An 18,074-nucleotide genomic window follows, 5' to 3' on the forward strand; every position below is an offset into this window, starting at 1 on the left:
CCTGACTCTATTCTGCCTGGCTATTGATCAAGGCAGCTTCTTTATTAACCAATGGCAACAAAATATATTCACAGAATACAGAAAGGCACCTCACACCATATGTCTACTCCTTAGTAATGGGATTACAGACATATGCCATCATACCTAGCCAACGAGGAGGCTTGTTATGATGTCAGTGTCCTTGAGATGTATTGTGCAGGCCGAGAATGAAACGTCTTGCTTATTTTACAACTTATCATAATGTGGACTGTCTCTTCACAGTTATGTCTACTAAATCTTGAACTCTGTGCTTGATCAGATAGCTTGCTGTGACAGTAACGGCACTGGGCTCTGCATTTATAAACCTTCATTAGTGAGATTTTCTTATCAGCATGATCAATTTTAATAAATCAAATATGCACAAATAATCACAGATGCTGAGAGTTCAATAGTATAACAACCATGCCAGCCTGCATAAGACCTGTGCAGGATTGAGCCCATCAACACTCCATCATGGAGCTGGGATGGTCTCCTAGGCAATTATTAATTGCCAGTGGAGGGGAGGAGACTGAATTTTCAGTAGTATAGTCACTGGTAAGTTTCTCATGCTCCTGTAAATGATCTCTCATACACATCACTATGAACAATTCTCATTAAAGTTATTGGTCCATGTAAAAAGAAGACATGAGAGTATAGGAGGATCATTTGGAAAGAGGAACCTGTCTTCTCAGAGTAGGAGAGAAAAAATAAGACAGTAGGATAAACCTGATTAAAAATATCTACATTCATGTGTGAAAATGTTACAATGGAGCCCTCATTCCAGGCTAATGAACAACTAAAAAAAAACATACTGACAAACAAACCAAAAAGTAGGTTTATCCTGAATACACCGATCCTTAGCAATTTCTTATAAATATCTGCAACATCCACTGTCTGATCCTTTCATTTGGGTCATGTTATTTACGGCCTTGTGTTCTTAATTAACAATTTGTCTGTGTAAGCCTTCTGTCCCAGTGGAATGAAAAGTAGCTAGGGGTCAGAGTGTGAGTCATGTTTCTGTGTCTCCCTTGGCATCAACGGGGCCATGTCCTGCCCTCTCCAAATGCTCTTTGATTGATGGAACATCCAAGCAGCTGAAAATCCACTGCCAAATGTCAGCAGCAGGCCCTCTCATTGCATTGTCCATAAATGACTGACTCAAGCTTTCCTAATTGTGCAAACCTGGCTCATGATTCAAGGCACCATGGATCTGGAAGCTTTGGTCAGCGTATGAGAAAGTGACCGTCTGGTGTTGTCATCATTAATGTCTGACAGAAACAGTGAAACTGAATATGACAGTCCTGCCCTTCTAGTACAGACCTGAATGTCTAGTTCTAACTGCTGCACACTGAAGTTACATTTAACCCTGAGACCATTCCCATCCCCACGTTGCACTCCATCCCTAACCAGCCCTGCTTCCTCTGTGCCGGTCTGTTCTGAGATTTGCTCTCCAAGTATCCTGAGTTCTCATGGAATCTTAAGAGGCTGGTTCTGTGTCTCACATCTCCTTTAGGATTGGAGTTGTCTTCTCCTCATTAATGACTTGGTCAGATTCTATTCATTCTACAGGAGAATTAGAAAAATTTCCTTCCTTCTCATGTCATGTGTCTTTCTTGTGCTTTCCTGTAATCTGTGTCTCTGTTCCTCACCTTCAAATGAGACATGGGACCTGCTAGGAAATGCAACTTTCATCTGGCCTATATTGTGTGCAGAATGCAGACCTGTAAAGCTTAAATTTAGGAGAATAAAATTGAATTATCAAAGAAATTACCAAAGTGGAAACTCAGAAACTGGCAGAGAATGATACCACGTGTAGTTACTAGATGATTCTGCTTTGATAACAGTGATAATAACCAGTTACCCTCATGGAACTTTCATCCAGCAACTTGTGGAAGCACATGCAGAAATCCACATCAGAATACTGGGCTGAGTTCCAGTTGAAGAGCGGCAATAATATGAGCAAAGGGGTCAAGATTATGATGGGGATACAAGCTGAAACAACTTACCTGAGCTAATGGTAGTTCACTGACTCCAGACTGACAGTGGGGGAACCAGCACAGGACCAAACTACTCCCTCTGAATGTGGGTGACAGTTGTATAGCTTGGGAAGTCTATGGGATCACTGGCAGTATGACCAGGATTTATCCCTACTGCTTGAACTGGCCTTTTGGAACCTATTCTCTTTGGATGAATACCTTGCTCAACCTAAATATAGGGGAGGGGTGTCCTCGGCCCTGCCTGAAAGTGATGTGCTAGACTTTGCTGACTCCCTATGGGAAGCCTTACCCTCTCTGAGGGGTGAATGGAGGGAATGGCAGGAAGGTGTAGGGAGTGGGAAGAGGGATGAGAATGGGAATTGTGATTAGTACATAAAATGAGAATTTTTTTAAGAAAAAATAATTAATTAAAAAATAATGATAACGAACTAATTCCTTAAGATCCATACATTTCTCAAGCCTGAGAAAGCTACAAATAAGCCAAAGACTACTAGGTTGGCAAATATTTCCAACTTAGGCATGATGCATTGTATCCTAAGCAGCTTTAACTGACAACTTGACACAGTCCAGAGTCACATGAGAAGGTGGTCTCAGTTGAAGGATTGCTGTAATTAGGTTGACTTATATAAATCTTTGTAGAGCCGGGCGATGGTGGCACACGCCTTTAATCCCAGCACTCGGGAGGCAGAGGCAGGCGGATCTCTGTGAGTTCGAGACCAGCCTGGTCTAGAGAGCTAGTTCCAGGGTAGGCTCCAAAGCCACAGAGAAACCCTGCCTCGAAAAAAATAAATAAATAAATAAATAAATAAATAAATAAATAAATAAATCTTTGTAGAGAATGTCTTGTTTTCTGATTGACAGAGGTGGATTCAGTCTACTGGAAAGGCTCCTGTCCCTGGACATTGGTCATCAGCACAGTCCTGACAGTGAGCTGGTAAGCAGCATTCTTCCATAGTTTTTCCTTCAGGTTCCTGTTGAGTTCTTGACTTGATTTTCCTCAAAGATGGGCTATATGATTTACAATCGAGACTAAACCTTTTCCTCTCCTACACTGCTTTTGGTCAGAGTGTTTCATCACAGAAACAGATTTGAAACTAAACCTCTTGAAAGTCCAGTAACTGCTTTTCTCAATTTCTCATAATGTAGAATGTCTCTTCACAGTTCTGTCTATTGAGTCTTGAACGTTGTGCTCAGTCAGACAGCTTGCTGTGACAGTTATGGCACTTGGCTCTGTTTTTATTTGCCCTCATTAATGGGATGTTCTTATCCATGTGATTTTACCTAAAACACTAAGCCATTAATGATAATTTAAATGAAGCTAAGTGTGAGGTTCCTAGACTCATCCTGTTTATTTGATGTGCAGATGGAGGCTAGTTACAATGGCTTACATAAATGCGGGCAGTGTTAGGAGAGCCACTGTGAGTTCCAAGGCTGTAGACTATAACCATCTGGCCACTAGTATTAATCAGACAGAACATTTCCATTCCTATACCACAACCAACTCCCTGTCTCTTGCCACGCCCAGCCTCTACCCTCAAGGATGACGCGACACCCGGAGCTCTTCTTGCAGCAGTTTATCCAGGACCTTGTCTCTCTTTCTCTCTCTCTCTCTCTCTCTCTCTCTCTCTCTCTCTCTCTCTCTCTCGGCAAACCTCTCCCAGCCCTTAAAAAGGCATGGGTTACCAACCCCGGATTGCCAGGTGGGCACTGCCCATAGGTCCACGCATATGCAAACAGCTGACAATCATTGCGTGATAATAGCATAAGTCAGGTCTTAGCCAATATTCGGAGCTGATTATCACAGAGAGCGCTCGCTTTCGGGATCGCGGAGGGCGGGAGCCAGTACCATCAGGTGCGGCTCCAAGCAGCTCTCTACATTGCCATCAGGTGTGGCTCTCTACAGTCTCTTAGCTTCAGTGGCTTGTATTTCACTGATGCTTCCACTGAGGACATCTCCTTCTTAGGTTTGACACCTTCTATAGCATACAATTGCTATAATATAAATGTTTATTAAAATTCCTACTAGCTCATTTCTCTTTTAAATTTATATTTTTTGGAAATGTTTGTCAGGTCCACTCCATGCATTATTGAGTGGTGACAGTGGATTAAAATGTTAGATGGCTTGAACCAAAAGAGATTTTTCTATCATTTAAACTGTTTATTTCAGGCATTTTCTCATAACACCATAAATCTGCCTAACAGAAAATTATCAGAATCATATTTAAATACTTGGCTTCTAATTCTCTATAAACGACCAAAAGGTGTAGATATGTCCTCTCTGGTACATACAACACCTCTGTTATAAAACTATATTATGAAACTTGCATATTTCCATTTTCTTATTCTATTTGTTACAATTTGAGAAGCATGGATTCTTAGAAGTTCTGTTACTTCTCAGTAACACTCTCCATGGGTACCAATCCTTTAAGACAGCTCTCTAGAGTAGTCATTTAAAGACTTAATTTAAATCAGACTAGAATATTGTGTATACTTTGAAGATGTTTGCTCAAAAGAAACCCCATATTAGTTCAGAATTGAGAATAACATAGGGTTATTTATTTAGAGGTAGACTCACAAATCACTATCTTCTGCTGGAATAGAGAACAGCAACTGAATCCCACAGTCAGAAAACAGGCAGGACGCACTAAGCATAAATAGTAAAAGAGGCTATGCAGAAGTGGGTTGGTAACGTAAAGGCTACTGGCTATAGGATTTCCTACAGCAATACTTGAATGTTAGAACATGTCTATTTTGTCAGAGGGCATCTAGAACATGGAGAATATTGCAACTCTGTTAATACAGAAGAGGTGAGAGAGATGATGTCATTTAATGTAGGAAGAAAACAACACAGCTATAATCAAACTTGCTTACACATAAAGATTTTCATATTTATTTTTAAGGGATTTGGCACTTGGTATACCTCATCAAGTCATCTTGACCCAACTTCCAAAGACTCTTGATTAGCTGACCTTAAAAATGGCAAGGGACAGGGTTGACTTCCTTTTCTCTTTGAAGGCCTAGAGACTGGGTTAGCTGAAGTGGCCATAATTCTATATTGTACTCTTTCTGTTTGGTGACAAAGGACAGGGGTGTTTACAGAAAAGGACTTAGTCCTGCAGCCAAGCAGAGCTCTGTTCAACAGTGCCCTGACCACAAAGGTTTGAGCTCCAACTCCTGACTCTGCAGTGGGGAGGGAAAAACACCACAATAAAAATTATTTTGAAGACTGAGGTTTCATCTTTCCTTTTAGACCTGTTTTTGCTGCCTTTAGTTTTCCCATAAGAAAAGTAAAATTCACAAGACTTTTGAAGGGAAACATAGCAGTGCTATTTTTCCTTTTCTGTTATTTACTATTTTCCCCCAAGTCTTATTTATGAAATAAACTAAAGGCTTTCTCCTACTTTTATGAAATAGCCTGTACTCAGATAGACTTGGATAATACTAGCTTCCAATCTAAGCATCTTATTCAGGACTTTTATAATATCCTTAAAAATATAGTATGGGTCTGAAGTGATAGACCAGTGGGTAAAGTGCCATGCATGGATGAAGTCCTTATTCCCAGAGGTCTCAGAAATCCAGACATGGCAGCACTGTCTGTATGCCTAGCACTCCAATAACAAATTTGGAGAAGGAATGAGAAAATTCCAGATGCTTGTGGGTCAAGTAGTCTTGCATACACAACAAAGAACAAGAATATCCTGTCTCAAACAGGTAGAAGCAAGGACTTCAACCCAATATAGCCCTCTGACTTCCACACATACACTATGGTGCACACATACCTGCAGTCCGTACTGAAGACACAAAGACCAGAATCATAGTTTCGCGTGCGCGCACGCGCGCGCGCACACACACACACACACAGACACACACACACACACACAGAGAGAGAGAGAGAGAGAGAGAGAGAGAGAAGGATTAAATGATAAAATATGAGGCTCTCTTGACAATTCATCCCTGTAACTGCAGTCAGAATGACACAACAATAGTTAGAATTCAAGTCTTGCTGGGCTATATAGCATGTCCCATCTATAAAAACAGAAAAGATAAAGAAGGAAGGCAGGAATAAAGGAAGGAAGGAAGGAAGGAAGGAAGGAAGGAAAAAAGGAAGAAAGGAAGAAAGGAAAAAGGAAAGAAATAAAAGGGAAGGGTAGAAGAAAGGATTTAAAATGAAAGAAATAGGGATGGGAGGAAAGGAAAGAGGAGACAAGGAGAAGATAAAGGGAAAGAAAAGGTAGAGGAGTGGAAGGTAGAGGAGAGAAGTGGAGAGAATAAAAAACAGAAACAGAGAACAATGATATATGTTCCTAGAAGAACATGTGCTGAGATCTTAGGACCACATCACCCTATGTCTCCACAGTGCATGGCAGTCTATGGGGAGTAGTAAAAGACAGTGAGTCAGGAATACTCAGGGAAGTAAAAAGCCCAAGTGTCTTTTATTCATAGGACCTTTGCCTAAATGGACTTTCCTGTCCCGAGAGGACTTAGCCAGGTACCCTCTAGGCTGCGATGCTATGAGAGTGTTTTTTGTGCCTGTGCTGTTTCCGAGTCTCAGAATACAGCCAGAGGTGCAAAAAAGAGTCTGCAAGGAAAGGGGCTCTGTAGTGTGGGGCAAAGTCCCTGGAAGAGGATTTGCCTTCCTGAGGTAGACCTCATGTAACCTCAGTTCTCATCATAGATGGTAATCCCATTGCAGCATCATTAGGAATAAAAAGTATCTAAGATGGCCTATTAATGGATTAGTGGAAAAGTGCCTACTGTTGACACATGAGGACTTAAGTTCAGAGTTTCAAAATACATGTGAAATCTGAGATTGGCAGTCCAGGCCTGGCATATGGAGACAGGGGGATCCTGGAGGTTCCCTCACTAACCAATCTAGCCAACCCAGTGAGCACCAGGATAAATTGCTCCTGCCTCAAAAAGCTATGGTGAAGGGCAATAGAAGAAGACAAAGTCCATCACACCACATGCATGATGTCTGACATAACACATGTCATATGCAAAATTCTCACTGAATCTTTCTTAATAAATTAATCTATATTAATTATGACACTAAACTAGCTAACTCAGTTGACATAGACTGCATGTCTGTTTTTAAAAAGTAGACAGTCCAGTCATGTTGTATGAATTCCACCTAACCCCAGAATGAGCCCACAGTGTAAAACATTTGGGAAAGAAAGACACAACTTTTGGTCCCAAATAGCATGTTTCTTATTATCCCACCACAGTTTGGCCATAGAGCTTTCATGTCAATCAGGTTCTTCTCTTGCATGATAATTAAGGAACTGATAGGAAAAACAATGTATGCAATTGAAGTTTAAATGTGTCCTTGTTCTGTTTGACTTCCTTGTTGTCTTTTGTAAAGAAAAGTGCACGGGACTAAATGTGAACTTGATCAGATCTAGAATTAAGTAGTAGGCAAGCTTCCAGGCACATCTATGAGGGAACTCTTGGTTAGGTTTGTCTTTGTGTAGCCTGTATGGGATTGGCTTGGTTAGATGGGAAGATCCTCCCACTGTAGGTGGCATCATTCCTTTGGTTAGGATCTTGAACTGTATAAAAGAGACAGTGAGCTAAACACGAACAAGCACTCATCTCTCCTACAGTGCTTCCTGACAGTGGATGAGGGCCTTTAACCGGAAACAGTGAGACGCAACAAGCTTTCCTCTCTATATTGCTTTTATTGAATATTTTTTTTTTAATCACAGAAAGAAGAAGGAAACTGTGGCCCAGAGAGATCATAGTCTTATCCATCAAGTGCCTTGTAGCTCTTTCTACAAGGTCTTAGAGAAAAATCAAAACAGGAAAAGCCAGTCCAGGATTTTTGGGGAAATTATCAAAAATGACATATTGCAACCTAAATGAAAGGCCTAGGCTCAAATGTCATTTGGTTTCTTGAAAACACCATATAATTCATGATTTTTTCTTCTAGATGTGTAAGTCTTAAATGATGAGATATGTTCACTGTGGATTCCTGTGAAAAGGTCTAGCCTGATCATCAGGGCCCATATGTAATACTTACTGGCTCTAAAATAAACTACTTGACAGAGAAATGGGGTCCTTTATCTCTCTTGATACTCACATGTACGACTCACAAAAAGATCAAAGAAAAAATACAAGGCAGACATTATACTTTCTCAAATTCTATCCCTCAGAATGACGGAACTTAGGTGCTTCCTATGTGGGGAGTGTATTTACTTGGCAATCTGTTCTCTCACTTTCAGTGCAAAAGATCTCAAACATCTTGGAACTGCCTTGACCTTGTAGGAAAAACTGTGAGTAGAAAGGCAGCAGATTTCTGTGCTATGCTTCCCACAAGAGTCAACTCCCTCTCAGACAGAGATACAGGAAACTCTGACCTAGTCTGGATGCCACAAGCCATTAATAAATAAGTCACATTCTGCTTTACAAGACACATCATATGTCAAGGAAAGACTTATTGGCCCTTAAAGCTTTCTAAAGAAATAGCTCATATGAAGGTTCTATGGTGATACGCAAGATATTCATCAGTATGGCTATAGGATAGGGCCATTTCAGGCTCCCTCTCCTCAGCTGTCCAAGGAACTAGTTGGAAACATCTCCATCAACACCTGGGAAAACCTCTAGAGTCAATTCTCTTGCCAACACTAAAATGGCTCCCTTAATTAAGATATATACTTCCCTGCTCCCATATCTACCCCTTCTCCATCCCAACCATCCCATTCCCCCAAGCTCTCCCCATCCTCCCCTTCTCACTTTTCTCTCCCGATCTTCCCTTACCCCCACCCCACCCCCACCCCCAAGTTTCCAATTTTTGCCTGGCAATCTTGTCTCCTTCCAATATCCAGGAGGATAACTGTATGTTTTTCTTTGGGTTCACCTTCTTATTTAACTTCTCTAGGATCACGAATTATAGGCTCAATGTCCTTTATTTATGGCTAGAATCCACTTATGAGTGAGTACATACCATATTCATCTTTTTGGGTCTGGGTTACCTCACTTAGGATAGTGTTTTCTATTTCCATCCATTTGCATGCAAAATTCAAGAAGTCATTGCCTATTTACCGCTGAGTAGTACTCTAATGCGTACATATTCCACACTTTCTTTATCCTTTCTTCCATTGAGGGGCATCTAGGTTGTTTCCAGGTTCTGGCTATTACAAATAATGCTGCTATGAACATAGTTGAACAAATGCTTTTGTAGTATGACAAGGCATCTCTTGGAACCTTCATATGGCAATTGATGGAAATAGAGACAGAGACCCACATTGAAGCACTGGACTGAGCTCCCAAGGTCCAAATGAGGAGCAGAAGGAGGGAGAACATGAGCAAGAAAGTCAGGACCGCAAGGGGTGTGCCCACCCACTGAGACAGTGGGGCTGATCTAATGGAAGCTCACCAAGGGCAGCTAAACTGGGACTGACAAAGCATGTGATCCAATTGGACTTTCTGAATGTGACGGACAATGAGGGCTGACTGAGAAGCCAAGGACAATGACACTGGGCTTTGATCCTACTGCATGTACTGGCTTTGTGGGAGCCTAGTCTGTTTGGATGCTCACCCTCCTAGACCTGGACGGAGGGGGGCGGACCTTGGACTTTCCACAGGGCAGGGAACCCTGACTGCTTTTTGGATTGGAGAGGGAGGGGAGGGAAACTGGAGGAGGGGAGGAGGTGGAAATTTTTAATAATAAAAAATACTCATAATTGGTTTCTAGCCATAAATAAAGGACATTGAGCATATGATTTGTGATCCTAGAGAAGCTAAATAAGAAGGTGAACCCAAAGAAAAACATATAGTCATCCGCCTGGATATGGGAAGTAGACAAGATTGCCTGGAAAAAACTGGGAACTCGGGGGTGAGGTGGCAAGGGGCTAGGGGGAAATGGGGTGAGAAACGTGAGAAGGGGAGGATCGGGGGAGATTGGGGGAATGGGATGGTTGGGATAAAGGAAGGGTGGATATGGGAGCAGGGAAGTATATAGCCTAATTAAGGGAGCCATCTTAGGGTTGTCAAGAGACTTGACTCTAGAGGGGCTGCAGGTGTCCAGGGAGATGTCCCCAGATGGTACCTTGAGTAACTGAGAAGAGGGAACCTGAAATGACCCTATCCTATAGCCATAATGATGAATATCTTGCATATCACCTTAGAACCTTCATCTGGCGATGGATCGAGATAGAGACAGAGACCCAAATTGGAGCACCAGACTGAGCTCCTAAGGTCCAAATGAGGAGCAGAAGGAGGGAGAAAATGAGCAAGGAAGTCAGGACCACGAGGGGTGCACCCACCCACTGTGACAGTGGAACTGATCTATTGGGAGCTCACCAAGGCCAGTTGGACTGGGACTGAATAAGCATGGGATGAGACCGGACTCTGAACATGGCGGACAATGAAGGCTGATGAGAAGCCAAGGACAATGGCACTAGGTTTCGATCCTAATGCTTGAACTGGCCTTGTGGGAGCCTAGCCTTTTTGGATGCTCACCTTCCTGGACCTGGGTAGAAGTGGGAGGACCTTGGACTTTTCGCAGGGCAAGGAATCTGGACTGCTCTTCAGTCTCGAGAGGGAGGGGGAATGGAATGGGGGGAGGGGGAGAGGAGTGGGGAGAGGGGAAGGGGAGTGAGAGAGGGGACGATGTGTGGTAGGAGGGGGAGGGAAATGGGAAACAGGGAGGAGGCAGAAATTTTTTTTCAACAACTAAATAATAAACAAAAATAAATAAATAATAAAAAAGAGAAAGCTTATTAGAAAAGATGGTTGAGCATCATGAGGACCTAATATGGAACTTCCTATATATCAAAAGCCAAACCTGGACCCAGTAGTGGTGGCGCATGCCTTTAATCCCAGTACTCAGGAGGCAGAGGCAGGCAGATCTCTGTGAGTTCAAGGCCAACCTGGTCTACAAGAACTAGTTCCAGGACAGGCTCCAAAGCTACAGAGAAGCCCTGTCTCAAAAACAAAACAAAACAAAACAAAAAAAACTCAAAAAACCAAACCAAACAACAACAACAAAACAAACAAACATGGGCACACAGGGCTCTGTAACCCTAACTCTTTGACAGGTAGTGGAGGAGGATTCTGGGTCTTGGTAGCTGTCACCTTAATTCCAGGTTTAGTGAGAGATCCTGTCTTGAAATAATAAAGCAAATTATAAAGTAGGTGCCCTTCATCACCCTCTGACCTCTGTGTATGTGTATGTGGTGTACATGCACATGTAACCCCTGAACATACAGACATGCCCAGATGCATACACACATGTATGAGTGCACATACACACACACACACACACACACACACATACACACACACACACACACACACACACACTGAAAGATTACTGAGAAAACTGCCATTCATTCACATACTATTTTCCTCTCTCATGAAGTCAGTAAGATCTCTACTATTTTAAAAGTAAATTTGGTTAGAAATTTAAGGAAGAAAGATCGATAGTGCTCATTTTGGCTTTTTTAGTCCTCTCACTCTTTCCAGGTGGAAAAATGTGAGAACAAATAAACTTTTAGTCCATTTGAAAGGCACATTAAGAGGTTCAATTCTTTGCAAAGTGTAGGAAAACCTCCTGGAGAAAGACGGATCGGCTAGTCTTCTGACACAAGCTGTGGCTCTCATTTAAATTCCTTCCACTTGATCCAGCACGTGGAGACATATCTGAAATAATACAATTCCTCTTCTCCCTTATGACTGGGTAACGCAGAAACTCCTCTCAGCCCTTCTCTCAGCCAAAAGTGTGTGTTAATGGACTGATGTGTGCTTAATAGTAGAAGCATTCCTGGGTTCTTAGAGGACCTACCACCCTGTATCATAGTGAAACTGCATTTGGGAACCACGGCCTACAAATCTCTGTGTTCAAACATCTTATCAATCAGCAAGAGACAGCTCAGTGCCAGCTCACATTTTTATTCTCTAAATAAGGAGGATCGTGGTTTAAATTTTATGACTGTGAACATGAAAAATATTATTATTCAAAGTGAATAACTCACAGCTATTAGCAGAAATCTAATAAATATTAGAACACTCCTCTGACTGCAGATTTACTGACAACTCTTACAACCCCATGGATGAGGCCCTTCACTCAGTATGGAGGGAATGGATATTTATTAATCAGCTTCCCAATGCTACGCTGAGTATTTCAGGTACTCCTTTCTCATTACTGGCTGCTGTAGTCTTAAAAAGTCATTTTTATGGTTGTACATGTGTGTGTTTGTGAGGGAATGTTACACATGCACGTACATGAAAACCAGAAGACAGCCTTAGGTCCCACCCTAAGTAACATAATCTACTTCCTCTGAGACAAGGTTCTTCTTTGGCCTGGTGCTCACTACTTAAGTTAGACTAGCTGCCAAGCAAGGTCCAGGAATCCAACTGCCCTCAACCACCCCAGACTGGGATTACAGTGTATGCCTTCTTGGTCAGCTTTTTATGGTGTCTTTGGATCAAAGTATGGTCTCTGTGCTTCAAATATAAACACTCTTCTGACTAGGTCATCTTTGAAAGCTGAAAAGCAGAATTAATGCACTCGAGTGAGCAAGAGCTGGCCTTGTTTCTTGGCATACAGTGAATGCAATATGGCAGAGATGATAGGTTGCCGTGTTCAAAATTAGCTTACAGAAAGACTATTGCTTCTGTTTTGGGTGTTGTCACTGCTAATATTGATTGACAGTTTGACAGGATGTAGAATAACAGGGCATGTCTGTGAGAGAGTTTCTACACTGGGTTAATTGAGGTGGGAAGCCCCACCCTCAGTGTGCGAGGCACCATTCCACTGACTGGAGTCCTACACTGAATAAAATAAAGAAAGAGAGCTATGCATTCATATCCCTCTGTTTCCACACTACAGATTCAATGTGCCCTACCAGCTGCCTCAAGTTCCTGTCATCAAGACTGTGCTCTCAAGCTATGAGCTGAAATAAATTCTTCAATCATGAAGCCGAGGTGAGAGACACTACATCAAGAGAATAAGGTGGAAAGTCCTAGAGTAGAACAATGAAATGACTTTCAGTGATCTTCTGTTACCCTGCCCTGCCTTCCACACATACTTGAGGCTTTCCCATGGCCTGACTAGACTGTGACTATTGTATCATATTATTAATATTTAACTTAATATTATCCAGTCTATTTTGGTAATAAAATTAATAGACCAATAGGAGAATGGCATCTAAACAGAGCCTAATACATTGTAGTGAAATCTGTGGTGCATGACGGTTCACAGCACAGCCAGGGAAGATTGGACTTGGATTGTTAAGGTTCAGATTTCTCACAGGGTCTGTTGACTGACCCAGGTGCCCCAGCCCCAGCCTAACCACATGGTCCAACCTCAATCAGTACTTGCCATCTAAGAAAGCACAGTGCCACTCTACAACCAGGAGATACCCATAAGCCAGTTCTTCTGTTTAAGAAACTCAGCTTGAGGCTGGAGATGCAGCTTTGTGACCTAGAACGCTTGCTGCTCTTTCAGAGCAAGTGTGTTGGATGACTCACAACTGTCTCTAATTCCACCTACAATGCACTCTTTTGACTTCAATGTGCAAATATCCACAAATACATGCTCTACACACCGTGCAACACACACATGCACACACACACACACAGGCACATGCATATGCACATATTTTAAAAAACACGAGAAATTCAATGGAGGGTCTGGAGTACTGAAAGTAGAACTGCCTGTGGATCTATACCACTGAGATTGAAAATCCACACAAGAAAGTTAATGCTTCAGGGTAAGAAGATGGTCCAGTTAATAAAGTGATTGCTATAAAGGAGCATGAAGACCTGAGTTCAGAGTCATAGAAATCACATTTTAAAAAATGTTACCATATGATGGTGACCATTTATAGCTCCAGGTCTGGGGAGGCAGAGACAGGGGAACTTCTGGATTTTACCAGACATTCAGCCTAGTATACTTAGCAAGTTACAGACCAGTGAAAACACCAGTTTCAAAAGGTTATAAAAACAAATAAAAGCAGAAGGCATCTAACAGATAATACTCAATAAGGACATTTATTTTCTATTGCATATGCATACATGTACTCATATATGCACACACAAGCATGCTCGAGGACACTACACAGACACCAAAAGACACACACACACGCAGAGAGAGAGAGAGAGAGAGAGAGAGAGAGAGAGAGAGAGAGGACCTCAGCCAGTATATACTTAATGTCTTCAAAGTGTATTTAACAAATAAAATTATTAAAGTTCACTAATAAATATTAAATAAAACTTAGGGACTGTGAAAAAGAATTCCCAAGATCTTTTGGGAGACATGGAAGGCAGATATATTCTAAACAAATTTTCAGTTCTATTATTTTGAACATGTGATTCTGGAGACACTTAGGCAGCCCTTCATTTGCTAATGTATAAAGTTTGAAAGACACCCATTTCCTGGAGTGGCCATGGTAAAGATGATACACAATGTGAGAAATCACTGCACAGGACCAAGCAGGCCACTTCACAGGTGGTATAGAGTGTGCTCAATCCTCCTGGATGGGAACTCTTCACTGCACAGGACTAAGCAGGCCACTGCACAGGTGGTATAGAGTGTGCTCAATCCTCCTGGATGGGAACTCCTACTTCCACTTTCCTGATGATACTGCAGAGAAACAATTGAGACATTTGCTGGAGCACAAATGGTTAATTCAGACTGTTCGTGAGGGAGAGCAAGCCCCCTTCACATTTATAGTGAACCTGCCACAACTAGCCACCCCTCACCCCTAAGGATGATTCGGGTACTCTTTAGGCAGAAACACAACCTTTTTTGACTTAAGAAGCCATTATAAACAAAAGGAAGAGAAGGAAGGAGGGGGGAACGTGAAGTAGAAATGGAAAGGGGAGAAAGAAGGAGGAAAAGAGGAAGAAAGTAAGATAGAAAAGGAAGGAAATGTAGGGAAGAAGCAATTAAAAGGAAGGCTGCAATGACTGTACCTGTAAGGATTTCAGTTCCATGTCCTGCCACTTTCTTAATCAGGAGCCTCAGAGTCCCACCCTCCAGCATGAGCATCAGGGTCCCTGAGCCTTCAGACAGCTCCGTAGATAGAAGCAGGCCATCCCTATTCCATGTTCGAAACTGGAAACTCACTGACAGTCCGTCAATCTGGGGGGTGCCGGGCAACAGCAGGTAACTGCTTCTGGAGCTGACAAACGTGATGGGGACTAGTTGTGGTTCTGAGCAGGAAAAAGTGACATTGCCCTGAAACACAATAAAAAGCAGACATAGAAAAGCCATTTTTATTCCACAATCTGACAGTCAGTATAAACAACCGTCCAGCGCTGACCTTAATTTCGGGATCATTCCACATTCACCTTCATGATCTCAAAGGAAAAATATGTTATTTTGGCTCAGACAGACTCAGAAGATTGCTTCTTGTTCATGTTTTAAGATCCCAGTGCTATCTGTGAAGGAAGCCTGAGATTTCAAGAAGATGGAGCGGAAAGAATCTTCTATATTCAAAAAATATAAAAATAATTACATTAACACCCTGAGAAAAACCATATGGTGAGTCAACCATGTAACAAACTGGAATCACATTGAAAGAAATACACATAGGATAACACTGCTGTAAAGAGGAATATGATTAAAAGGGAAATTGATCCTGGCTCCCAAGGAAGAATGGCATGGGAAGAAAAAGAGAGATGAAAGATTTTCTAAGCAAATGATGCTTTCATGAAAATGAGGTGGGCAAATAGAGGGAGGAGTGTGCTGTGATTGCAATTGTCTGTGAAGAGTACACGGGAAAACCTTTGGGAAATTAGTAAAATGGAATTGCTGGTGATCAACAGAGAGATTCAAGGAGCTAGAAGGAATTTCAAATTCCAAGGACAGAAGACAGGAACAGAGAACAACGCTAAGGTGATGCTGGCTGCATTTTAAATTCTGTAAGAATATTTGCGGAGTAAGAGTAAGGACTGAAGGAGAGGGTTGAACGTGAGAAATATCAAGAATGTATTAGTTGGCCATGTAGCTCATTTTGCTGAATTCTTATCTAGCATTCACAAAGCCCCTAGTAAATCTTTAGCAGCTTATGACCTAGGCACCGTGTTGCACACTTGTAATCTCTTTGCTTAGGAGGGAGAGGCAGGAGAATCCGAAGTTCAGTTTCACCCAGGGCTACTAAGTGAGATTGAGGCAAGCCTGGACTACATGAGACAACAAAAAAGAACCAGTTTTTAACTAAAGTAGAAAAAGCAGAAATCAGATTACTATTTTCCTGGACCCTTGTATATCCAAGTCCACAAAATAAGTTCCAATTTAGGAAGTTATTATAAATTAAACAATGAATTTCTGTGCTCAACCCCAAATATTGACTGTTTATCTAGAAGAGTAGAGAAGAAAGGTTGGACTACTATTTGAGTAGTGGAAAAGGGTTCTTTTGGAAAAGCCATTTGCTGTCTGGTTAGCACACTCTACATCCAAACATGTCATATCTTCAATTGCACTACACATCCCCTTTAGCCTCTAGAACTATCTCCACAGAAATGAATGACCATCATTAATGTCATTGCAAGGTGTCACACATTGTATCCCCTGCAGATGTGTTCTTCCAAAACCATTGAACTGCAGTTTTTGCATAATCAGGTGCGATTTTTCTTACCTTTCTGTGGTGTGGGAAGTACTTCTGTATATGTGTTGCTTTTATTATTTAATGAATAAATAAGTTTGATTAGCCTGTGACAGGTCAGAATGGAGCTAGGTGGGGAAAATCAAACTGAATTCTGGGAGAAAGAAGGCAGAGTAAGGAGAAGCCACGTAGCCATCAGAAGGGAAAGACATGAGCTGCTTACTGGAACCTTGCCAATAGGCCAAGGGCCTCGTGATAAAATATAAAATAATGGAAATGGGTTAATTCTGGATGTAAGAGCTAGTTAGCTATACACTTAAGCATTTGGCCAAACAGTATTGCAAACAATATGGCTTCTGAGTGATTACTTCAGGGCTGAGCAGCCAGAAACAAACGAGCAGCCTCTTACTCTGTGTCTCCCCAAGCCAACACCACTTATGGAAATCAGAAAGAGCCAGTCAGGGGAGCGTGCTATCTGGAGTAGCTGCCTGAAATTAATTTCCACCCAGGGCCCATGTGTCAGAAGGAAATACTTAGTGCAGATCAGGAAGTCGGAAGTCTAGGCCACAACAATACTTTCCAGGAAAGACATTCGCAGGCCTTGGTTTCAGTGAGTAAGTTACTTGCTGTGCAAAAATGCCAAACTGAGTTCAGACCTTCGGAACCCAATTTAAAACCATATGTGGCAGTGTGCACTTGTAATCCCAGAACAAGGAGGTGGCTACAGGTGTGTTCTGGATGTTTGCTGACTAGGCAATCAATTTACCAAACAGATTACTCCAGCAGAACTCTACCCTCACTCAGTGCCCCTCAATACACACTTCCTTCCTCATCACCATACCTCACTTCCCAACTTGGCCAAAAGATTGGTGTTATATAAAAGGCCATGCTACCACCCAGAAATCCAGTCCTCAGCTTGGACAGACACTCTATACTGGATCACAGATCATGCCAGCTCCCAGAAATCTAGAACACAAAGACCAGAAGACCAAAGAGGAAACAGAAACCAAGGAGCAAAACACGCATTCAGTAAATACAAACTCAGAAATCAGCACATAGACATACAATCATCCTAAACTCATATGCCTAAGTGCTGGTTTAAGAACACAGTCAACAACATCTAGGACAATATGGTACCATCACTACATAGGTATCTTAAGACATCAAGACCTGAATATGCCAAAGCAGCTGAAAAACAAGACAATACCCTTAAAATACCTTTATTAAGGTGATAGAGGTCCTTAAAAGAGGAAATAAAAAAAAATCCTTTTAAGAAATTGAGAATAGCCAGGCATGGGAGTACACGCCTTTATTCCAAGCACTCCTGAGGCAGAGGCAGGTGTAACTCTGTGAATTTGAGGCCAACCTGGTCAACAAAGACAGTTACAAGAAAACTTGGGTTTTGTTGCACAGAGAAACCCTGTCTTGAAAAATCAAGAAAAAAAATCAGTAAATCCCCTACAGAATACCAAGAAAGTCACACAAACACACACACACACACACACAC

The 18,074-nt window shown here is 41.9% G+C and overlaps 1 protein-coding gene across 3 annotated transcripts in view; it reads right to left on the reverse strand.

Annotated features, from left to right (window-relative positions):
* Positions 1-18,074, reverse strand: part of Cntnap5 (contactin associated protein family member 5) — a 956,023-nt gene that overhangs the window by 418,866 nt on the left and 519,083 nt on the right. For all 3 annotated transcript variants that reach the window (XR_005974031.1, XM_041648130.1, XM_041648128.1), the window contains exon 8: positions 14,934-15,198. Coding sequence is in view for 2 of the 3 variants with exons in the window: in XM_041648130.1 (XP_041504064.1) it covers positions 14,934-15,198 (265 nt within the window). In the remaining variant the exon portion in view is untranslated. The remainder of the gene's footprint in view (positions 1-14,933; positions 15,199-18,074) is intronic.

Source organism: Microtus oregoni, unplaced genomic scaffold (genome assembly GCF_018167655.1).
Source record: "Microtus oregoni isolate MIOR12 unplaced genomic scaffold, Mior012 000003F_ref0000135, whole genome shotgun sequence".
Classification (NCBI taxonomy): domain Eukaryota; kingdom Metazoa; phylum Chordata; class Mammalia; order Rodentia; family Cricetidae; genus Microtus; species Microtus oregoni.